The sequence below is a fragment of the Chlorocebus sabaeus genome, chromosome 20 (genome assembly GCF_047675955.1).
Source record: "Chlorocebus sabaeus isolate Y175 chromosome 20, mChlSab1.0.hap1, whole genome shotgun sequence".
NCBI lineage: Eukaryota > Metazoa > Chordata > Mammalia > Primates > Cercopithecidae > Chlorocebus > Chlorocebus sabaeus.
In genome coordinates, this window is record NC_132923.1 from 83,714,081 (window position 1) to 83,737,831 (window position 23,751).

A 23,751-nucleotide genomic window follows, 5' to 3' on the forward strand; every position below is an offset into this window, starting at 1 on the left:
CTCACCTACTATTCCCAAGTAGGCCATCTGCACACACCTCCAGGCCCCCTCACCGGGGGCTATGCCCTCTTCTCCCGGGATGCCTGCCTGTGCAGCTACTCTGCCGGCCCCGAGAACTGAACTTTCCACTGATGCCTGCTGGTCTGGGCACTGAGGGGCTTGTATCCTGCCCCCTCCACCCGGCACCAGCCCAGCACCTGGCAGGAAGCACACACAGACATAGCCACAGGCTGCAGGGATAGGGATAATGCTTTTATATTAGTTTTTCTATAACAAGAAAAATCAGCTTTGAGATTTTTATCATTTTTTTCTTTAGAAAAGAATAAAAAATAAAGGCACCCGGAACTTCCCCCACGGGCCTGAAGAATAAAGGTGTCTCCTAGGTGCAGCTGGGCCCTTCCTCCCTGGCTCAGCCCAGCCCCATCGCCTCTGCTTCACTCCTGCTCCAAGACCCCAGCAGCACCCAATGAGCTCTCCCGTCCTGCCTCCGCTGGGCTTACCCATTGGAAAAGTGCCTGTGTCCTACCAGGGTGTGGCAGGGAAGGACTCTTAGCAGAGTGACTGCCCGGCACCTGGAGGAGCAGGATGGGCCAGGCCAGGCCAGCAGTCCTGAAGGCTCCTGTCCCCAAAGGGTGGGAAAGGAATAAAAGCCAGCTTTTGTGAGTTCCACAGGGTGGCAGGCAGCTGGCCACAGAGCATGGAGATACCCTTGTGTCTTCTCCAGGGAACGGACGGACAGATGGACAGGGCAGACGGCGAGCTGCTGTGGCTGATTCTGGCTAGGGCAAGAGCTGTCTGTGGCATAGGCTTTGGAGGGCTGTTTGCATATGACTTGTGCATGTGTGTGTGCGTGGTGTGTACACACACATACACATGTCAGCAGGGGCAGGGAGTGGGTGCCTGTGTGTGCTAGGGCAAGGGCAGACCCTTCCCTGCATGATTCAGAGGGTGTGGCAGTGGTCATGGGTGTGTGGCAGAGACTGTGGTGGTTTGGAGGGCAGTGTGTAACGGGCTGTGTGTGGCTGAGCTGGGTGTGTGAGGGTGTGACGTGTGTGCACGTGTCTGGTCGTGGGACATGCTGCGGGAAGGGGTGGGGAGATGAGACTGTGTCAGCCTGTGTCATGTGAGATGCCCGTGTGTCCAGCTGGGTGTGTCTGTGTGAGCACGGCCGAGTGGGGGGCTCAGCGCACAGGCGTGTGCTGCAGAAAGGAGTCCAGCGGTTCATCGTCCTGCAGAACAAGTAAGAGAGTCAGGGGCTAGCTCAGGACAAACCCGCCACCCCAAGCAGGCTGAGGGGGTGCTGCTGTGGGAGCCCTGCTGGAGGGGCTTTGGACAGGCCAGGCTACTGTAAGGAGGGAGGGAGCGTGGGCCCTGGGAGCCCAAAACCAGTGGGGTGCTCATGCCAGAAGGCCCTTGGGTCCCACCAGCCACTCCCCGGGGCCTCTCCCAGAGCCCCACTCAATTGACCTGAGATGGGGCAGATTCTCACCCACCCCAGGACTCCACAGCCCCTCTCATGAGGGCTGTGGTGTCCTCACTGAAGGGCCCGTCATCTTGTCGCCAACCCCAACTCTGTGTGAGGACAATGCCTCAGAGAACGGCTCCACCCTCATACTCCCGGGCTCTGGGAGCTGAGGAAGGTGACCCCCAAGCTCAGCCTCTTGCCAATCCCTCCACACGTGTGGATACCCACCCCTGTGTACACTCTTCTCTCGCCATCAACTTGCGCCCCTCTCCCGGCTCCCTCTGTCACCCACCCAAGTGGCTCTCAACAGCCCCCTCTGGTTCCTCTTTGCCCCAGGCCCTACTTCAGTCAACACTCAATAGCGGCCCAGCAGCCCCTCCCACAGCTACGCCCTGGCCCTGTGACCCCCAGCCTGGCTCACTCGTCACCACCTCTCCTCTCTCCTCAGACCACACCATCGTTCCTGGCTCCTCTCCAACATCCTTCTCTGAGTCCCTGCCCACCAGCCCTCCTGTCTGCACCTCCTTCCTTATCCAGCCTGATCCCGGGACCCACGCCTGCAGCCAGCCTCCAGCCAACACACTCCCTTGTTCCTTGCCCTCCTGTCCTGAACTCTTGGCTGAAAACCCAGCTGTGGGTGGATCCACCTGTCCGTCTTCTCCATACCTGTGGTCTGCGGAGCACCTCCCTGCTGCACAGAGAAAACGGAAGACTGGAGGCATCCGGCTGACATGGCTTCACATCCGGCCACCAAGCTACCAACCTGCCTGTGACAGCAGCCACCCTGCCCTCTGTCCCTCCTGCTAAAGCCAGCAACTTCTACCATTCCCATGGGGGCCCTCACAGTCAGCTCTTTCCTACATCGGTAACTCCCCCTCCAGGCCAGCCTCTTCCCACCAGCACCCAAGCCGGCCCCTTCTGTTACGAGGAAGTGTGGAAGACGCATGTGTGCATTGGGGCATCTTCCCAGAGCCCCTCACACAGGGCTTCCCTCGAGATGCCTTTGCTTCCTGTGAGGCTCAGAAAATGAGCGCTTCCTGAACCTCACACCCCATTCCCACCTCTGCCCTCTCTCATCTCTCACAGCCAAACTTCTCAAAAGGCTTGTCTGCAGTGCCTGGACCCACTTCCTTTCCAGCCACTCTCCTCACCCCAGCTTCCCCTGTGGCTACAAAGTCACAGACAACCTCCAGGTGGAAAAATCCAGTGGGCACTCCACAGTGCTCAGTTCCCTCAACCCCTCAGCAGCACTGACACAGCCAAGACCCCCACTTCTAGACAGGCCTGTGCATGCACGCATCATGTGTACGTGTGGGCATGCAGGTGTGTTCGTAACGGCCTGTGTGTGTGGGTACGCATGGGTGTTTTGTGTGCATGTACTCACATGCATGTACACATGTGTGTGCAAGTATGTACATAGTCTAGGCCTGCAAGTATGTCATGGAGTACAAGCGTGTATGTGTGTCTGTGTGCATGAGTGTGGTGTGTGTATTCTGCCTGTGCATGGTTTGTGGATGTGTGTACATGTTGAGACGTGTGTGCACATGAATGTATGTGTGTTGGTGCATCCATGTGCATTTGTGTGCATGTGCACATGTGCACTGTGTTACATACATGTGCAAATGCCCTCTGGCCATGCAGTCTGGGGTTTTCCTACCTCTTTTCCTAACTTCTCTGTCTCAGTCTCCTCTCCCACGTTGCCTGCCCGCCTCACTCACTCTCTCACGGCAAGCTTCCCCAGCTCCCTGCAGCTTCAGTGATTGTTTCAAGGCTGACAATGCCTGGAGCCCTCTCTCCAGACCAGACCTCACTCCTGAGCCCAGACCCACATGTTCAGTGCCCCCCGGGCACTCCCGTGACAGCACCCACACCCTGGGTGAGAATCTTCTGGAAGGTGTGGGCCTCCCGTAGGCTTCAATCTTTCACTCAGGGCCTGGTACATCCCAAGTGCTCTTATAAATTTGCTAAATGGGCAGATGAAGCAGAGGCCGGAGGGTGAAGAATGGACAGAAAGACCCTATATCGGGATCAGGAAGGGGAAAGAGCAGTGAGCAGAAGTGTGTGCTGCCCCACACAGGCCACATACCTAGGTCACATCTGGGTCACCTTGTCACTATCTTGTTTCCTCTTCCTCTTCCTCCTCCTCCTCTTCCTCCTCCTCCTTTTCCTTCCCCAAGCGGCTGCGGTCCTTGGAAACGTCACCAAACTCAAAGTTGCCTTCAATGTCCAAGACCTGCAGGTGCTTCAGCCTCCGGAAGGCGCTGTCCACCACGGAGCCCACAGCCAGCTTGTTAAACCTGTGCCAGCATCAAGGCGGAGTCAGTGCCAGGAGCCCAACCCCCAAGGAACCCTCCCTTCCCCCAACTGGCCTCTCCAGAAGGTAACAGAGGAGGGAACGGCCCTCCTGGAAAGTGGTGCAGCAGGTGGGAAAGGCCAGGGGCTGAGAGCGTGGTGCATAATGGAAGGTACAGGCTGGTCAGGGCAGCCACAGCTTGGGGTGGGACTGGCACTGGGCCAGTCTCTGCAAAGTGAGGGGTCTCTCTCTGCACACAGTCTCACTGTTATTTTGGAAGCCACATCTTTGGGAGCTGTCTCTATGCCATCCCTGGCATTAACCCCAAGGCCTGAGGCTCCTGGGCTGCGGTAGCCAGGGGTCACCGCAGTGCCTGATGTGGAGTGGCACACAGGCAAGGCCAGCGCTGAACCGGGCCAGGGCCACACTCAGGGGTGGGAAGGTGGAGGCTGTGGCTCTGATCTCAGGCTCCTCACTCTCTGTGCTTCAGCTCCCCTGAAGATGCCTGAGGCACATGTCAAGCCATCCTGATGTCATCAAGCCCTGGGCCTTCTGGGCAACTGAGCTCCTGGGAGCACACACTGCTCTTCTCTGCCCTGTCTCCTTCTCTCTGATTTGGGGGCAGGGATTATGGGAAGTGCTGGGAAGAACCATCCTGGCTCTGCTGCATGGAAGCCCCTCATATCCTCAGGGAGCTGCATCCCCTGAATCACTCCAAATCTCCATCTCTTAGCCCCAGAACCCAGGGAGGACCTGAACATCTATCCCTGAGTGTGAGGCCCGGGCCTAGCCTGGATGGCTGCAGACACAGCAGTCACCTGCGCTCTCAGGGCCTCAGCTCTCTCAGCTGCAAACCAGGAAGATGCTGTCCGGCATCCTTTCTGCCACAGTAACATTCACAACACCCGTGAGCACTGGTTTCTAACGTTTCCAAAGCCCTTTGACAAACCTAGGAACCACATCAGGCCTGGCCAGACTGTCCCCACCCTTCAGAGCTGAGCCGTGGTTACACAGTCAGCAGTGGAGCCAAGCTGTTCCCACGTGCATCAGCTGTCCCGCTGGAGCTGGGGCAGACCCCACGGGGGTGTGTACAGGGCCTCGAGTGGCCTCCTACCTGAGAAAGATCCCCTTGAGGTTGGGTGTGGAGTCAAAGGCATTGGCGGGTACCGCACTAATCTTGTTGTTCTGCAGGTACAGGTACTCAAGTGACTCGGGGAGCCCCTCGGGGATCTCTGTGAGCTGATTCCCGGCGATGTCCAGCAGCTGCAGGGGCGACCAAGGGAGTCAGGGACTCCCACCTGTGCAAAGCACTTAACAGCTTACAAAACTCCCACCAAGCCCCCAGCCTATCTAAATCTAACAACAACCCTGTGTGGAGGAGGGGGTGTCTATAACTATCCCCACTTACCAGATTGGGAAATAGAGGCTCAGAGAGGTTCAGTGATCTTTCCAAGATCACATAACCCGTAAAAGGCTGTAGCCGGGTGTGCCTGACTCCAAACTGGTATTCTAATTGATGAATGTCCTACCCAGCTTCTTGTGCCTTCCCACATAAACTCACAGCCAAGACGTTTGGGTGTCACAGTCCTACCTCCTGACACACTTGTCATTCCCATTAGACTTTGTCATTCCCAAAGATCTCAAATGGGCAGAGCCCAGGGCTCCCCCAGACTCTGAATCTCACCCCACTGGCCCTGGATGGGGCCGTGGCAGGTGCTCAGGTGGGACTGCTCATTTATGGACCTCAGGGGCCACATGTACAGAGGCCAGGAGCAAGGGCGTAAGACCCACAGTGACCCCAGCACAGCAGCCAGGCCCCAGGCCGTTCTCCGATCATCACATGCCTGGCATCCAGGGGAGGACAGTCAGGGAAGTGGGTTCCCACAGGGAGCTGCTGTAGCCACTGGGCAGCCTGTAACCTGGAAGCACCCCACCTTCCCGCCCAGGTTCTCTGATGAGTTTCCTTTTTGTTTTTTTTTTTTAATTTGAGACAGGGTCTCGCTCTGTCGTCCAGGATTGAGTGCAGTAGTGCGATCATAGCTTACTGCCAGCTCTATTTTCCCTAGGCTCAAGTGATCCTCCCACCTCAGCCTCCCAGGGTAACTGGGAATACAGGTGCATGCCACTGCACCAGGCTAATCTTTTTTTTATTTATTTTTTTGTGGAGATGAGGTCTCACTATGTTGCCCAGGCAGGCCTCGAACTCCTGGGCTCAAGTGACCCTCCTGCCCCGGCCTCTCTAACTGCTGAGATTCAGGCATGAGCCAGTGTACAGAGTGGATTTCTCTTTCACCCACACTGGTTGAGTTGGGGGTTTTGTTACCAAAGTGAAGTATGTGCCCAGGCATCCCTGCCTAATTCTGACCATGTGGTCACAGCAGCCACATCGACTGGCCAGCCCCAGAAAGCATGAGTAGATCCCCACCTCCAGCCCTCTGCAGACGGGTGAGGTGGGCCCACAGCTCAAGCTGGCCCCTCTACCTCCCATCCCAAGGCCCAGACTTCTCCACACACCTACTCCTGTGCCTGCAAAGAGGTAAGCTTGACTCTCCCATACATACCACCTAAACTGGCCCCTGGTCCCCCTGAGCCTGGGGCCCCTACCTGCAGCCATGACCTTCCTTGCCTCCACAGCCCTTCTCAAACCTGTATCTGCAGGTGGTGAGCTCAGCTTGGCCATACCAGCTGTACTCTGCCCCTCACTCTTGTACCTGCAGGTGGGCTGGGCTCACCCTAGCATGCCAGCCACACCCTCTGCCTGACGCATCTCCTGCCTCCCCTAAGGCCTAGCTTCGCCCTAGCCAGCATCCCCACAGATACCTGAAGGTGCATGAGCTCAGTCTGGCCATACCAGAGGAACCTCCCTTACCACCCAGCCCTTCTCCTCACCCTTCAGACAGGTGGGCTCAGGGCAGCCATGCCAGTACCCCCCTCCATGGACATGGCCCAGCCTCCTCCCTTCCGCTTACCTGCAGATGGGCAAGGTCCACCCAGGCGCGGGGGCCCAGGGCCCGGCTGCGCAGTCGGTTGCTGGTGAGGTACAGCTCACGCAGCTGGGCCATGCCCGCCAGTGCCCCCCGTGCCAGGGCAGCCAGCTCATTGCGCTTGACCTTCAGCACATGGACATTTCGAGGCAGCCCAGGTGGCAGCGTGTGCAGCCGGTTGCCCGACAGGTCCAGCGAGCGCAGCAGGCGCAGCTTGCGGAAGGCGTCGCGGTGCACCTGCGGGCTGGTGATGCGGTTGTAGCTGAGGTTGAGCTCCTCTAGGAAGTAGGTAGTGGCAAAGTCTTCGCGGCCGATGCCTGTGATCTGGTTGTGCAGGATCATGAGGGTGCGCACGCGGCGGGGCAGGCCGCTGGGCACGCGCTCCAGCGCGTTGTTGTACAGGTGCACTGTGTGCAGCCGCTTGAGGCCCTGGAAGGCCCGCGGGTGGATGCCCTGCGCCTGCAGCTGGTTGCTGTGCAGCAGCAGGTACTCCAGGCTGCGGATGGGGGTCAGCACGTCCGCGTCCACGCTCCGGATTGCGTTCTTCTCCAAGTGCAGCAGCACCAGGCTGCGCGGCAGCCCAGCTGGGACCCGAGACAGGTTGTTGCTGGACAGATCCAGGTACTCCAGGCTGGAGAGCTTCCTGGGGCAGGGAGGGAATTAAGACGGTTGGCAGGGGCCCACATTGTGCTCGTTTCCACCATGATTCCCAAGAGAAGCGGCTGGGGAATTGCCACTAGCTCCTCCCAGCTCTGCCGCTCACTGACTGTGGGCCCTCAGTCCTCGCTCCTTGGGTTGACTCAATGATTTTCTGGTGTAGGAAGGATCTGGCATTTTCTGACACACAGGAGCTTACTTGAAGACCACTGTTTAACCTTTTGATAGCCTTTTATGGCTACCTTGATCCCTTATAAAAATGAAAATGTATTTGCCTTCAACAAGAATGCCCAAGTCTATATTTCGTACCAAGAAGCCAGCCTCTGCCAATGCTTCTTTATCTCACTGGAATCTTGGAAGGCCTTACTCTGCATAGTTCTTGTTCCCAGGGACAGAAATGTCAACAGAGGCACAAGGCTTAAAGTTCCTTCTCCAGGGAAGGTGGGCAGGGGACGTGTGTGAGGGGCTGGGCTGGGTGGTTGGCCCTGAAGGAGCTTCCCGGGCCCCGTGGTCACGCCAAGGACCTGGCGAGACAAGGACTCACCAGAAGGTCTCATTGTCCAGACCCTCGTCGGTCAGGTAGTTGTTCTGCAGGTACAGCTCGCGCAGGCTGCTCAGCTCGTTGAAGGCCCCTGGGGGAATCTTCTCCAGCTTGTTGTTCTGGGGGATGAAGGGAAGGGAGGAGAGTGTGAGGAGGACTGAGGGCAAGGTCAGGGCCTCAGGATGAGGTGTGGAGAGGAGTCTGGGAAACCACCAGGAAGGGACCCATGTGGGCACCTGTGCCCATGTGGGCCTGAGCTCTTCCCCTGCAGGCCCCTGCCCCAGTGCCCTGGCTGTGGGGTCTGCTGTGCCCCTCCTTACCCCTCCGCTGCCCACCTTGAGGTGCAGCTTGTACAGGGCAGGCGGCAGGTGCTTGGGCACGTGGCGCAGGAAGTTGCTGGACAGGATGAGGACCTCGACGTTGCTGGAGCCGTTGAACATGTTGTCCGGCAGCCCGGCGTCCGCCAGCTTGTTGTTGTGCAGGTACACAGACCTGCGGGTCGAGGCACAGGTCCTCACCCACCTGGGCTCCCTGGGCCCTGCGCCAGCTCACCTGGTGAGCCTCCAAACCCTTGCCCAGGCTGCTCTCCTTCCATCCAAACTCAAGGGTAGAGAGTCAGAAGGACCTCAGATGTTGCCTACACAGCCGACGGAACCAAGGACCAGAAGGAGGCCGTGCCCCACCACAGGTGGTCCCATAAGCTAGTGGGAGAAATAGGATTTCCTGACCCCTGGCAGAGGCTCCCCCACACCTTTCAAGGCCTCAGTCGACCCCTGACCCTTCCAGCCCTGGAGTCCTTGCCTGACTTGCGGCCCATTCATCCCTGCCTGTCAACCCCACGCAGCCTGGCTCTGAGTTCCTAGGACTTCCTAAACATAGGGCCTATCTCTGCCTGCCTCTTTGGCCCTAGTGCCAGCACAGGGTCTGTCTCAGAGGAGGCGACTCTCATCCATTCAGCAAATATATAGTGAATATATTATGTAATATAATATATTAAATATAGATATATACATATACATATATGAGGTATATAAATAAATATATATATGAGATGCCAGAGCTGTTCTAGACTGAGGGCATAACAGTGGACACGACCAATGAGACAGACCCTGCCTTCGTGGAGCCAACATACTAGAAGGAGGGAAGACAAGGAACAAGGGTCATCTGTGACAGACACAGCTCAGTTTTGCTGTGTGGCCTCTTGCACCTCCATCTGTGGGATGGGGCCATGCACAGTGGCCCTGGGGTCCTCAGACAGATGGAGAGTCAGTGAGATGGCAGATGCAGGGACGGAAGGGCACTGGGGTTGTCCAGCCCCCAAAACTGTCCTGGAGGCGGCTCCCCAGCAGCCCCCCACCCCACCCGCACCACCCTGCTCTCTCACACACCTATGCCGCGGGGCGGTCGCTCCTCCCAGTGCAGCTCAGTTCTGCCTGTTGAAAGATGCTCCCCTCCCCCCAGGGCTGGGAAAGTGGGGACATCCTCACTGGTTCCCTACAATTCCTGTAGACCACACTCTCTGTCCTTGGCTCCTGGCCCAAGTTGTCCTCCTCTGTTAGGGCCCCTGGGTGTCCCTTCACCACAGCCCTGAGCACAGGGCCTCCTTCCAGGCCTGTCTCTGCCTCACACAGGATGGCCGCCTCCACCTCAGCCCCTCCCCTTGCCCCAGCCCAAGCCCAGACCACCCCCGACCTCTGACCTCAAGTTTGGCTTCTGGCCAAAGGTGAGCCCATAGATCTTGGTGAGATAGTTGGCAGCAAAGTCCACACTGATCAGGGCGTTTGGCAGGAAGCGGGGTGCCAAGGTCAGCTGGGAAGGGAAGAGTTGGGGCCGAAAGAGCAATGGAGGAGCAGAGGCCAGCTGTGGGTCCTGCTGCCTGCTGACTACCGGGGCCCCTTCACTGTGTCTCCCTGCAACCAGGCCATCTTTCTCAAATTGAAACCTGTCCCACCCCCTGCAGAAACAAAACCCAAACCTCTCTGGATCTCCTCAGCACTCAGCTTGGCATTCAAGGCCCTCAGGACTTGTCCCCTGCCCTGCCCGTCCTCTTGGGTTCATCCCGAGTGGATAAGGGGTATAGGCGGGGGTGACTTTTATACCTGATCTTAGCCAAAAGGCCGAGAAGCGATGGGTGTGACTTTAAGGTTACTCTGGCTGCTCCAAGAATCGGGGGCAAGTGAGGAGGCAAGCGTCCAGGTGAGGAATGGGGGTCAGTGCGGTAAGAGCTAAGGACCTCAGTGGGATTAGACATGGTGAGGAAGCTCAGGGCCCAGAGGCACCATTTGTGGCTTGGACCAGTGGGGTCGTAGGTGGCTGGAGATGCCCCTTACAGAGCTGGGAAGACAGAGGAGGACTGGGTCTGGAGACTATGGGTGGGAAGCTGTAGCTTCCTTCCACTGGACGTCTAGGGGAAATGTCAAGGAGGCAGGCAGATCTCTGAGTCTCAAGTCCAAGGAGTAGAAAGGGTTGGAGACAGCCACTGGACACGGCCATGATGCAGATGGGAGACAGAGTCTGGGAGGGCACAGGTAACCTCCAGAGAGTGGAGAGAGAGGAGGGGCTGGGACACAGCTCTGGAGCATACCAAATACTTTGAACATGAATACCTTTGTGCCTTCACTCATGATGTTCCTTGTACTGCAGTGCCCCTCTACCCTGGGGCCCCTGCCTAGAATCCTATTACCCTCCATGCCCCTGCTCAAATGCCATCTCCTCCAGGAAGCCCTCCAGGTATGACTTCCCCAGTGGGGACAAGCTCTTCCCCCTCTACACTCCTGTGGGCCTTGGCTTCTGTCTTCATGACCTGACACACTCTGATGCCCTGAGTTATAGGCACGGGGTCCGTGTCTTCCCCACCACCAACCCGGGGCCATGTCTGAGCAGCAACAGGGACCCAGCAGCCAGTCCAGAAAGGCCCTGGTGAAAGTTCATGGAACTCAGGGAAGACAGTGCCTGGAGGACAGGGCAGCATGCCCCCCCACCCTGCCTTGAGCCCCTCACCTTGTTATTGGCCAAGTACAGGTAATTGAGGTTGGTCAGATGCTCAAACGCCTTCTCTGGGAGCCCTTCAAAGGACAGGCATCGGTCAGAGCCCTGGATGAAGGAGACGCTACAGGGAAGCATAGCAAGCACCCACCCTCCTCCACCAGCCGCCTGCCAGGACTGGGGAGGCAGAGGCAGCTCAGATCCCCTCCCAAGCAGTTGGCGGGGCCCGCCCAGCCCTGTTCTTTCTCCTTGCTCACATGAGCCCAGGCTCAGAGGAGCAGGCAGTTACTATCTACTGAGGGACTGACTCCTCTCTCTGAGTGGGGATGAGCACCTGAGAGGTCAGGCCAGCGGCAGAGCACCCAGCCTGACCCTTTTCTGCCAGGAAGAAGTGCTCCCCTCTGGGAGAGCCCCAGAAGGTCAGAGCCCCGTCCACAGGCAGGTGGGCTGGGCTGGGAATGGCTCCACACAGGGTGGGGCTGCGGCTCTGGGCCTCCTCACCACCTGGCTCACCCCAGCTCCATCTGGCAGATGAGTCAGGACTCGGCTGCTGCCGGGAGCCCTGCCAGGCTGGCCTCTGACCCTCGTTTCCCGGCTCCAAGACCCCCAGATGCTGGACCTCACCCACTATCTAACAAGAGGGAACAGTTATATAAACTGGCACGTCTCTCCATGGAACACCCTGTTGCCGCTGTGTAAGATGACGGGCAATGAGAGGCTTTAGCAACACGAGAGAGGCGGCCGAGCTGACAGCTAAGAGAAACAGAGCAGGCTGTGATATCATAGCATGTGTTCAGCCACGAGTTTAAAACACAAAGGAAAAAAGACCACCGGACTGTGGTGATGGCTGCCCCACTAACTACAACTCAGCCAATTGTACCTTTGAATTGGGTAAATCTTATGGTATATAAATGATACTTCAAGAAAGCTGCCTTTTAAAAAATGGAAACAAATACACCAAAATGTCAATAGTAGTTAATTCCAAGTGGCAAAATTAGGAGAAATTTTCTCTTTCCATTTTATTTTACAAAGTTTCTATCCCAATCAGATGTTATTTTCATGATCAGGAAAAACAAAATCTTTTTAAAATATGAGGACTCTACAACTCTTGGGTCCTAAAGGCCCTCGGAACCGAAGAACTTGCGACAAGGTTCTGGAAGCTCAGCTTCTCTGAAGCCTCTCTCCTGTGCATCCCCCAGGTCTTAGAAACACCCGCCTGGGGCGCACAGGAGGGATCAGAAGCTGGTTGGCGTGTAAGAGGTTTTCTCACTCTAGGGAGATTCTTCAAGCAATCATCATGTCAACAGACACAGAGGTTTCCCAGTTTTCACATAATGAAGATCGGGGATCCAAACTTCTTCAGAAAGCTAGAGGCAACATGTGTCCCATTGGAATGGCAGACTTTGCAGCCATTGTTGCATAAGTATTACACAAATTGAAGAGCAGGGGAAATATGAAAATGTCCCTTTATCTGATCCACATGCATGTGGCAGCCCAAGGCTTTGTTGTAGGAGCCATGACTGTTGGTATGGGCTAGTCCATGTATCAGGAATTCTGGGCAAATCCTAAGCTTTAGAAGGAGAGAGGCTCTCTTGGTCTTGTTGGAGGAGCTTGCTTTAGTTAGACAGCTTTTTTCTTTTCTTTTTTTTTTTGAGATGGAGCCTCGCTCTTATTGCCCAGACTGGAGTGCAACGGCAAGATCTCAGCTCACTGCACCCTCCACCTCCCGGGTTCAAATGATTCTCCTGCCTCAGCCTCCTGAGTAGCTTGGAGGCTGCTGAGTAAGTGCCCATCAGCACGCCAGGATAATTTTTTGTATTTTTAATAGAAACAGGGTTTCACCATGTTGGCCAGGCTGGTCTCGAACTCCTGACCTCAGGTGATCCACCTGCCTTGGCTTCCCAAAGTGCTGGGATTACAGGCATGAGCCACCACACCTGGCCTAGTTAGACATCTTGAAACACGTCACCTGAATGCACTTGATGATGTCCACTTTCTTAAACTGTTCAGATGAAATTAGTTGTAAAGAAGACAGGGACATCTAGGGGAAATGTCAAGGAGGCAGGCAGACCTTTGAGTCTCAAGTGCAAGGAGTACAAAGGGTTGGAGACACAAGGATGGGAGGGCACCGGGGTTGTCCAGGCCAACCCTGACGTATTCCCAGTTTGCTACAGAATCTCATGTTTTGGATGTTATATAAGGGTCCTATTTTCCCCAGTTAATTTACCTTTTTTCTATCTGTCTTGTGGCCTGGCTGGCTCTTTTAGAACTCTGTCCAAAAGTGCATGGAATATAACTTGTAAAGCCTCCCACAACTGACATTACCTATGTGTGTATTTAAACCAAATTTAGAAAGCTTGCGATAGAATTGCACAGTAATAATATTTATTAAAGAATCACAATTGTAAACATGAAAATAACTTATGGATTCTAGTTTAGTTCTTTTGTAATTGCAGAATTATATTTTTGCTGCTGTTGTATTAGAATCATTTTGAAATGTCATCTTGAAATAGAATCATGTATTTTAACTCATGCAAAGGTAAGTGAACACTTTAAAAATGTGTGTGTTGCTTATTTTCTCCTTAAGAATTATAAACATTTAACTAAACAAATGACTTGTAATGGAATTGATGAATGACTTATGAGCATGCTGGTTTGGCCAGACAGTATACACAAACTTTCATGTACAAAGTGTTATTACACTTGTGAAATTATCTTGTCTAACCGGAATTTACATTCCATGGTGATAACATGGTATATGTATTGTTATTAAAGTAAGTGACTATGTCAAAAAAGAAGAAGAAGAAGAAAAATACCCGTGTGGTTTCAGGCAAGAAGAGGGAGCCCCTTGCCTGTGTGGAGCTGGTTCTCATGCAGCCCCACTGCTAGCCTGGCCCGGGCCTGCTCTCTTCCATCCACACCCCAAGATCCACAGGGCCAAGCTCTCCCCCGGGCACCCAGCATTATTCAGGCCCCCAAGGCCCCACTCGGTGTCCCTGACCCTGGGCTCTGGGCAGCCCTCACCTCGGGAAGTCAGGCGGTTGTTCTGCAGGTTCAGCGTCTCCAGCCGGTGCAGCCGGGAGAGCTCCTCAGGGTAGATCTTTTCCAGCTGGTTGTTCTAGGGGGTAGGGGGTTGCGAGGAGGCAGCATCAGCCTAGTGGGGTGTGCCCTGGACTCCATTCGCTACCCGTAGCTCCGGTCCTAGAATCCAGTCCACCTGCTGGGTGCCTCCCTTGGAATTCTCCCCCATGGCAGCAGACCCCCAGTGCCAGCTCTGGGCCAGGTCTGGATATGGGCTCTGGGGCATAGCAGTGACCACAACAGTTGTGTGGGTCCTGCCTTCAGGGAGCCCACACATGGACATCTATGGACAGTTCAAACTCGACATGCTATCTCCTCCAGACCTCCAGACCTGCTCCTGGAGCCTTCCCACTTCGTGACAGGCAGCCACAGCTGCTCCCCAAGTCAGAAACCACTTTTCCTTCCCCTCCTTGGCCATGCAGTCCCCTTTCCCCTTGGAACACATGGAAAGCTGGGGCAGGTACCACCTCCTCCAGAAGCTTTCCTGGATTGGGTTGGGGCTGGATTAGGAGGCTGCTCTGGGCCCCACACACAGCCCTTCCATTTCCATCTGGTGCCTCTATCTGTTTAAGTCTCTGCCTCGCCCACTGACTGTAAGCACCCAAAGGGCAGGGAACCCCGAGCCCTGCCTCCATGCCCAGCCCCCACACAGGACCACAGGCCCAGTGCAGGCGCTTGAGAGAGCTGGTGTGTGGATGAAAGAGCAAAGAAAGCGACAGTAAGAGCTGTGCTCAGCATGGCCCTTTCTCTCAGTGGCTGCCCTGGCCTTGGGCTACCACGGCCGCCAGCTCAGACCCACCAGTGTGGATGACGGAAGGCAAGTCACTGTCCCGCACCGGGCCTGATCGCCTCTGGGAATGGGTGCCGCAGCCCCTCCATCTCCCAAGGGCTGCTGGGCCACACAAGGCGAGGATGGGTGCGCCTGCACTCCAGGGTGCTCCCGGTCTGGACACTGTGTCCCACCTCTCAAGGTTCCAAATTCTAGCCTGCCCCTTGGCTGGAGACAGCACTCCATCCTACGAGGCCCCACAGTATTCTGTCAGGTCTACATTGCTCTGGGGTTTCCTGGCCTTGTAACGGTGGCTGCGCATTCAGAGGGTCAGCTGCTAGGCAGGTCTGCGTCCATTTTCAGACAGAGCCTGGCTCCACTTGGCCCGGCCCGGACGCTAAGTGAGCAAAGGGGGTTTTATTGTACTAACACAGTGCTCCGTGACTGGGACATCAGAAGGGGTGTCACCTGGTGCAGCCAGGGCCCCAGGAATCCGACCCTGTGGTTGGGAGTGGAGAGCCGCACATATTGGAGGTTCTGGTGAACAGGTTGCTGGGAACGTCGGGGTTCTGGGATGGGAGCCAAGGGTGTGTGGGCAGCCCCGTGACCACGGGTGCGACGCGGACCTCACCTGCAGAGATAGGTGGTTGGTGTGTTCAGGCAGGTCCCCCGGGAACTCACGCAGGTCGATGCCGCCACAGTCCACGACGCCCTCCTGGGAACAGGCACAGTCTCGGGGGCAGCTGATCGCGGCTGGGCCAGGCCCGGGCTCCTCAGGGCTCAGGACCAGCACGGGCTCCTCCTCCGCAAATTCGTTCTCTTCAGGGCTCAGGCTGTGGCCGCCACTTCGACCAAATCCTGGGGCTCTCATGGCAAGCACAGGTCCCAGGTGCAGCTGTGGCGGCAGCAGCAGCAGGAGCAGCAGCGCCCGGCTCTGGGCCATGGTGCCTGCAGGGGGTGCCGAGTCAGATGCGCCTGGGCGCCAGGGCTGACGGAACCTGTGAGATACAGTGGACACAATTGGGGCCCTCGAAAGTCATGACGGGGCCCTCCCGAGCACAAAGCAGGGCCCACTCTGGACCGTCCTCAGAGCCCAGCCGATGACTGACTGCCACCCTCCGCACCTGCCCAACCCCCACCAGGCTGCCCTCCAGAGGCCGGGGACGAGGTAAAGCCCTGTCCTCTGGCAGGTCTGCAAAACCTTCTGCAGCCTTCATTCAGCAGGCTTGACCCTAAGGAGTCTGTACCCCTATTTCCTAGAAGGGGAAGCTGAGACACGAGCTGGACTGTGCTGAGCCCTTGCTATCCTGGCACTGGTGGTGTGGGAAGACCCCGTGCCTCCTCCAGCAGCCACAGGCCATGGGGAGCCAGCACCGGCAAGGTGCGTCCCGGCTCTCCAGCTTGCCATTCTCAGGTCTTCCTGACTTGGTCCTGACTCTCTTCAACTGTCCCCTTAACTGCCCCCAGTTCTACAGGACTATTGGATAGCTCCTCCCTCCAGGCTTTTGCACATGCTGTTCCTTCTGCCTAGAGTGCCCTTCCTCTCTCTTGTGCAATCAGTATTTTCTTTTCTAGGAACCAACTTCAGTGCTATGAACATGGGAAGAGGAGGAGCAGCAGGACACTGCGATGCCCTGGGGCTCCCCGTGACTGCGTTCACCCAGAGCTTAGCATTAGTTGGGTTGGGTTTTGAATAGCAAAGGTGTCTTCTTCCCACAGAGAGCTGTGAGCAGCTCTCTGTGTCTGGACATAGGTCAAGCCCAGAGCCCGGCACAGAGAAAACATCAGTGACTACAGCTGCTGCTGCCCTCATGGCCTCCCAAGTCCTATTCCTGATGTGTATCCCCTCAGCTGCCCTCACCAGGGCTTGATGTGCTCAGTGACCACTGCCACCTGCCAGAGACCACTCCCAGGCATGGCCCCTGGGGCCAGCAAGGACGGGGTACAGGGGATGATCTCAGGCCCACAGAGGAAGGTGCTGGAAGATGTCATTGTCCCAGCAGTCCTGTGGCGTAGGCTTGGCTCTTGGTGGGTTCCTGGGTTCTCTTTACAGGGACTCAGACATCTCTGGGCTGTGATAAGACATGCTGGTAGCTCAGGTTCACTGACTCTCAGGTCCCACAAATCCCAGTTTGAGTCCCACCTCTGACTTGCTGAGCCTCAGTTTCCTTGTCTGTACAATGCAGATAATACATCTAAACACACAGCTTCTGTGGAGTAAGATAAGACGCAAAGCACCTGGCTTTTAGGTGATGAGGTGATAAGGTGATGCTATTAGGTGATGAGGAGTTGCTGTCACCACTGCAGCAATCACGCATAGGAACATGCGGTACTAAGTGAGCAGCAGGGACAGCGGCAAGGACCTGCTGGGGATGCCTCCAGCATGGGGGACATTCACTCCTGAGCTGAGTGGCCACAAGTCCTGGCTCAGGCTGAGCCTCTCTCCCCACCACCAGATCAGAAACCATGACCATAAAGCAGCTAGAAGGGTCTGGCAAGACCCTGGGCCTAGGAGGGTTTTGTAAACGGGGAGATTGACAATAATGTTAATGTCTGGAGCTAGTGGCCACAGCTGCAACCTTGGCTCTGGCCTCAGCTCTGGCTCTTACGTGACTATAATTGTCTAAACCTCAGCTTTCTCCCCCATCCTTGGGTATGATAACAGCACTGTCCTTGTGGGAAGACCGTGAGGGGTCAGTGAAATGCATGTACTGCACATAGTAAGTGCTCAATAAACATTAGCTTTTCCTGCCACTCACTAATTGTCTGTTCCATGCGCATGGTCTGCACCCCTGCCACACCACTGCTCACTCCAGAATCCTCTGCTCCTGCTCCTTTTCCTTTCCTTGTCTAGATCTTGTAGATCTTGCTGGGCTTTTTTTTTAAGACAAGACCTCACTCTGTCACTTAGGCTGGAGTGCAGTGGTGCAATCATAGCTCACTGTAACCTGAGCTCCTGGGCTGAAATGACCCTCCAGCCTCAGCCTCTCAAGCAACTGGGACTACAGGGGTATACCACCATGCCAGCCAAATTTTTTAATTTTATGTAGAGATAGGGTCTTTCTATGTTGCCCAGGTGGTCTCAAACTCATGACCTCAAGTGATCCTCCCAAAATGCTGAGATTACAGGCATGAGTCACTTCACCTGGCCCTTCGTTTGTGCTTTCTGACCCAATCCCAGGCCCACCTCCTCCCAGAAGATGTTGCAGACATTGTAGCTGCCTCTGAGTTCCTGCTGCCCTGTGGTGGCCGTGGGATTTCAGATACCACTTTGCCTCACTTGGTGGCTCAGCCAGTTATCTGAAGTAAGGGCCCATTGTACCTGGGCCTGTACTGGGCACTGGGACACAGGTGAGGTGGAAAAGATCCTTGTCCTCCATCTGGAGGAGGCAGCAGACCCTGGTACCAACAACCACTCCCCACCCAGACTGGGGGTGGGCGGGGCAGCATAAAAGGGGTCCCAAGGAGTAGGAGGTCCTAGAGGAGACAGGAGGGGTGGCAGCCAGGCTTACTTGACCCTACAGATCCACATGGTTTATGGAGACTCAGGTCTCAGCCACTGGCCCAGCAAAGAACCAGGGATCCCGGCACACCTGCAGCTTCCAGGCTCCAGGGATCAGTCGGTAGCAGCGAGTGGCACCCACAGCAGCCCAGCCCTATGCTGGCTCCGCCACACCCCTGCTGCCCCTGCCCCCTGCCCCAACACCGGTCTACAGACCATCATTCCCGCAGCACATTATAAACTCCACAGCCAGCCCAACAGCCGGCAGCCCCTTGCCCATCTGACCCCACTGCAGTCTGGTGTTCTGAAAGCGGGAGTGTGGGCACAGGCCCAGGCCCCAAATTCAATCAGGGCAGAAGGCCAAGGAAAGAATCCAGGGGAAGAAACTCTGGTCTCACATATCCTGTGCACGCACCAGGCAGGCTGTTCTGCCTCCTCGCCTTCTGTTTGGTGTCTATAAAAATCTGTAAACGGTATCCATAAAAATATTGAATTTATATTAACATTGTGCACCATACTGAAAATGTTATCATCACCACTTTACAACTCAGGGAGCTGAGGCCCAGTGGGGTCAGCCAGTGAACAGCTGTTAAGTGGCAAAGCTGAGCTCCCAGCCCACATCACATCAACAATGCTACGCTGCTCTCCCCTAGGCCAAGCATGACGGGGAGCAGGGGACCAGACAGAAGACTCAGCGTGGCTTCTGCCCTTCAGAGAGCCACAGCTGCACCGGCCACTCCATTAGCCACTGGCCACACGTGGCTACTGGGTATTTGAAATGTGGCTGGTCCACATAGAGATGCAAGTGTAAAATGTGGTGTCCGTGGATTTCAAAGACGTAGTACAAAAAATAATGTAGGATGCCTCATTAATATTAATATTAATGACATCAAATCCCATTTATTGTTATATTGATTACATGATAATATTTTGAACAGGTGAAATAAATGTTACCAGTTTCATTTTACTTTTTAAAATGTGGCTTCTGGCTAGACAAGGTGGATCATGCCTGAAATCCCAACACTTTGGGAGGCTGAGACAGGTAGATCTCTTGAGCCCAGGAGTTTGAGACCAGCCTGGGTAAGATGGTGAAACCTCATCTCTCCAAAAAATACAAAAAATTAGCCAGGTGAGGTGGCATGCGCCTGTAGTCTCAGCTACTCAGGAGGCTGAGGCAGGAAGATCACCTGAGCCCAGGAGGTTGAGGCTGCAGTGAGCCATGATCGCACCCCTGCACTCTAGCTTGGGTAACAGAGTGAGACCCTGTCACTAAAAAGAAAAAAAAAAAATGGCCCCTCTAGAAAATGTTGCATTGCATATGTGACTTGCATTTATGGCTCACATTATATTTCTATTGGACAGTGCTGGTCTGCAGCTTTATGCATAAGCTGAGTATTATAATCCCATTCTAAGGGATGACTACCAGGCAAAAGGGAAAGGATCTTACAAGCAAGGGGGTCGGTGTGTGCAAAGGCCCAGAGGCAAGACAGTTCACACTCATGAGACTGCTATTTCATTTAATTCTCACAAGTAGCTCCCAACTCCATTTATTAGACTAGTAAACAGAGGCTCGGAGCAGTACAGTGACTCATCCAGGCTTACACAGCAGTCAGAATTGAAACCCATGCCCTTCTGTCTCTAAAGCTCTCCACATGAGAAACACGCACTGCTGGCTGAGCTGCCCCTCTGTCCAGGGGTCTGAGTTCTTCCTCACCAGGTGGACTTCAAACTCCTGGAGACCAGGGAGCTCCCCTGCTCTTCCCCCCACATCTCCCACACGGCTGGGTACACAGAAGGGGCCTTAGGGGGCTTATCTTGCTCCATTCTTAGAAGAGCAAGGCTGGGTACAAGTGAGCAAGTGAGACCCCATTTCTAAAAATAAAAAATTAGCCAAGTGCCTGGTGGGGGATAGGGACTGGGAGTGATACAAACAGGCACAGTTGCCACAACGAGCCCAGGCCACAAAGGAGAGATGTGAAGGCCAGGTTAGGGAGTGTGAGCCTTATCATTGGAAGATGAGGACCACTGAAGGGCAGGAGCGTGACACAGGGTGGACGTGAGGCTGTGCAATTGGGATGGGTGAGGGCTAAGGGGGCCTGACTCTGGCAGAGAGAGAGGTGCTGGACTGCAGGAATGGAGGGAGAGGTAGGAAGGACAGACAGGGCATGGAGAGTGGTCCCTCCAGCTTGGCCAGCCACTCTCAGGGCTGTGAGGTCCTGGGCAGGTCCAGCCCTACTAGCTGTGTGACCTTGGCCATACCACTGACCCATCTGCATCTAAATTTTCCTACTTGTAGTTTTTTGTTGTTGTTGTTTTGTTTTGAGACAGAGTCTCACTCTGTTACCCAGGCTGGACTGCAGTAGCACAATCACAGCTAACGCAGCCTTGGGCTCCTGGGCTCAAGTGATCCTCCCACCTCAGCCTCCCGAGTAGCTGAAATTATAGGCATGTGCCACCACACCTGGTACCTGGCTAATTTTTTATTTTTAGAAATGGGGTCTCACTATGTTGCCCAGCCTGTTCTTGAACTTCTGGCCTCCTGCCTTGGCCTCCCAAAGTGCTGGGATTACAGGCGTGAGCCACTGTACCCAGCCTTGCTCTTCTAAGAATGGAGCAAGATAAGCGCCCTAAGGCCCCTTCTGTGTACCCAGCCGTGTGGGAGATGTGGGGGGAAGAGCAGGGGAGCTCCCTGGTCTCCAGGAGTTTGAAGTCCACCTGGTGAGGAAGAACTCAGACCCCTGGACAGAGGGGCAGCTCAGCCAGCAGTGCGTGTTTCTCATGTGGAGAGCTTTAGAGACAGAAGGGCATGGGTTCCAATTCCGACTGCTGTGTAAGCCTGGATGAGTCACTTTACTGCTCCGAGCCTCTGTTTACTAGTCTAATAAATGGAGTTGGGAGCTACTTGTGAGAATTAAATGAAATAGCAGGCTCAGCCTGTCACCGCTGGCACCAAGTAGGTGTGACATAGCAGGGGTTACTGTTACTGAGAAAGTAAGCGGGACCCACCGTCTCCTCCAACCCCCACCAGGGAACCAAACCTCAAGGCCCAAAGTGTGAGGTTAAGGTAGGACTAGAAGAAGGAAGGGAAAGGGAGACCCAAATCAAGAGGCGGATCCTCAGCCCCCAGCACTACCTTCCTTCTACACTCAAATTCAGTACAAATCGACTGACCACCTGCTCGGTGCTGGGCCCCAAGCAGCTGCATCTTATTGACTCTAATAGAAATCCTGGGACAACATGTTTGTCTTCCCATTCTGCAGATTTGGAGCTCAAGCAAAAAGGGCTGGCATTGCTGCCCATCCCTAGAAAACTCCTGCTCAAATGCCCCTGCTCAGGGAAGCCTCTCCTGCCCCCTTGGCTGGGTTAGGGTGTTTCTGGGTGCTTCCACAGCAACCTTGGCTGGCTTTATCCTTCAAGTCTCAGCTGAGCCTCCCCTGTCTCCCCAAGCCTGGAGTGGATGCTGGGGAAATGTTTGCTGAATGAATGACTTTGTGAAAGGCAGAGTTGGAAAAGATCTTGAGATCTGCAATATGATCTGCTCTGACTCCCCCAGTTTGCAAATTAGTGTGTGAAAGCCAAGGCCAAGAGTAAAATGTGGGTCTTCTGACTCCTGCCCAGAGGCTTGAGTTGGCCTTGAAGACTGAGCAGGAGTTCTCCAAGTGGACAAAGTGGGAGAAACAGCCCTCTAGGCAGAGGCAGGGTGTGATCAAAAGGCAGGGGCGGGGCTAGAGGAGAGGGATGTGTGTTTAAGGAAGGGTCAACAGGGTGGGAGGCCTAGGTGGCCAAGGGTCTCCACAACCATGCTAGTGTTGGTGACAGGGACTCATTAAGGGTTCCAAGCAGGACACGATCAGCACTTTCATGTATGACTACACCAAGCCTAAAAGTGCCACCATTAGTAATCCCTTACCCTAGACTCAGGCAGAAGAGATAAAGTGTGTGCTCACAGATGACACGAAACACAGTCGTGTGACTCTGACACTTCTTAACTTGCATTCGAGGCTAGAGTAGACTGGGTCCTGGGCCCTAAGAGTGGACATGAGGGAGCAGAACCCCCAGACCAGTCCCCACGGGTCTTTCCCAGGGCAGTCCCCAGGCTCTTCTGAGTGACCTACCTCGGAATGCTGTGCACCTGCAGACCAGCCAGCCTCCTTGCTCACCATGAGCCCTCCTGCCTCACCGCTGCCTTCCCACTGTGGAAGGTTTCTATACAAAGGAGGGATAGGGGACGGGACCACCCAGGGGCTCTCCCGGTTCACACCAGTGGCGCCTCTTGGAGCTGAGCAGACCACAGCTTCCCCTTCCCTGGCCAGCCGGTAATCGAAGGGCAGACAGGTCAGTAATTCACTCTAAGCGCTGGAGGCGCATCCTCCGCGCCTCCTGGACCAGGTCAGTCAGTGCCGTGCGCACCCGGGCCAGGGTGCTCGCCTCTTGCTGCCGCGCCTGCTCCTCTCCAGAAGGCTGCGGCTCCCTCTCCTAACCCCAGCCCCCGAGGCTGCCAGGAGCCTCGCCGCCCCGCCACCACCTCCTCTTCCACCTGACGGCACGTCAGGTATTCCAACGCCACGATCTCATCCCCCGCCCCAGGCCGGGCTGTGGCTCGGGGACCTGGAACCTGGGGCTTCCGCTGCATTCGCAGAAAGGCGCGGACCTCGCTCCTAGCGCTTTGCGGACCCCCACCCCGTCCTCTGTCCAGCTGTACCGGCTGGGAAGCAGCGAGTAGACAGACAGATGGACTCCAGGCCGCCAGTGGTTGGCACTAAGCTGTGGCGGCACAGTGGCCGGGGAAGCCGAGCCCCGGAGGGGACCCACCCGGAGGCCGACGCGCCCTGGGGCCAGATCTCTGCCCCTCTCCGGGCCTCAGTTTCTCTATCTGTAAAGAGGTGGAGGTTGGACTCGCTAGGGGGCCTGATGAGTCAACGTGGAAAGACGCGGGCTACTCCGGGCCCAGGCTCTCCTGACAAGGGTCCCCGCCCCTACACAGTTCCACCTGCCCCCCACATTCCCTGTCGCCCGCCGGAGTCCTCCCACTCCAGCCCCCGCCCCCATCCGCCCTCAGATTCTTTCCAGATGTGCGCAGCGGGAGGGGCCTGGGGACGGGGACCTGCCTCTGCTCAGAGAGGAGAAGGCCCCTGCCTGGGTCCTGACTGCGCAGGGGTCGCACTCCAGAGGAGGAGATCTCCGGCCGTGCCCTCAGTGCAGGGTCCTACAGAGGGGGTGAGATGCGGCGGCTCCGCCCCAGGCAGCTGCTGGGGCCATCCGGAGAGGCGGGGAAGTCTGAGTGCGCTGCCCGGGCTCAGCCCCCGGCCCCCCGGCCCACCCTGGCCGCCAGCGCCCTGTACCTGCTGCGCCCCGGCGCCGAGCCGCGCCCAGCCGGCCGAACGCGCTCCCCCAGTCTCAGCTGCGCTCCGCGGGCTCGGGCTCCTTCCATTCAAGTCAAGCAGGGCGCTCCGCGACGCAAGTTTTGTTGTGGG

The 23,751-nt window shown here is 55.9% G+C and overlaps 1 protein-coding gene and 1 pseudogene across 1 annotated transcript; one reads left to right on the plus strand and one right to left on the minus strand.

Moving 5' to 3' along the window:
- Positions 1–239: 239 nt before the first annotated feature.
- On the minus strand, positions 240–23,751 carry PODN (podocan). The gene is made up of 11 exons (XM_007978718.3): positions 23,620–23,751; positions 15,407–15,773; positions 13,950–14,043; positions 10,941–11,005; positions 9,640–9,749; positions 8,276–8,432; positions 7,944–8,059; positions 6,728–7,385; positions 4,873–5,021; positions 3,552–3,762; positions 240–1,229 (listed from the first exon to the last, which is right to left on the minus strand). Exons 1-10 carry the CDS (start codon positions 23,706–23,708, stop codon positions 3,579–3,581), a joined length of 1,989 nt encoding a protein of 662 aa, XP_007976909.1. The 5' UTR covers positions 23,709–23,751; the 3' UTR covers positions 240–1,229; positions 3,552–3,578.
- Positions 11,044–13,940, plus strand: LOC119624846 (HIG1 domain family member 1A, mitochondrial pseudogene; annotated as a pseudogene).

Excerpts from the sequence above, each read along its gene's own strand:
- PODN (XM_007978718.3), bottom strand. The coding sequence starts at position 23,708 with ATGGAAGGAGCCCGAGCCCGCGGAGCGCAGCTGAGACTGGGGGAGCGC. Across the intron at positions 7,386-7,943 it reads CTGGACAATGAGACCTTCTG|GAAGCTCTCCAGCCTGGAGT; the intron begins GTGAGTCCTTGT and ends TCCCTGCCCCAG. Across the intron at positions 5,022-6,727 it reads TGGACCTTGCCCATCTGCAG|CTGCTGGACATCGCCGGGAA; the intron begins GTAAGCGGAAGG and ends TCGCCCCTGCAG.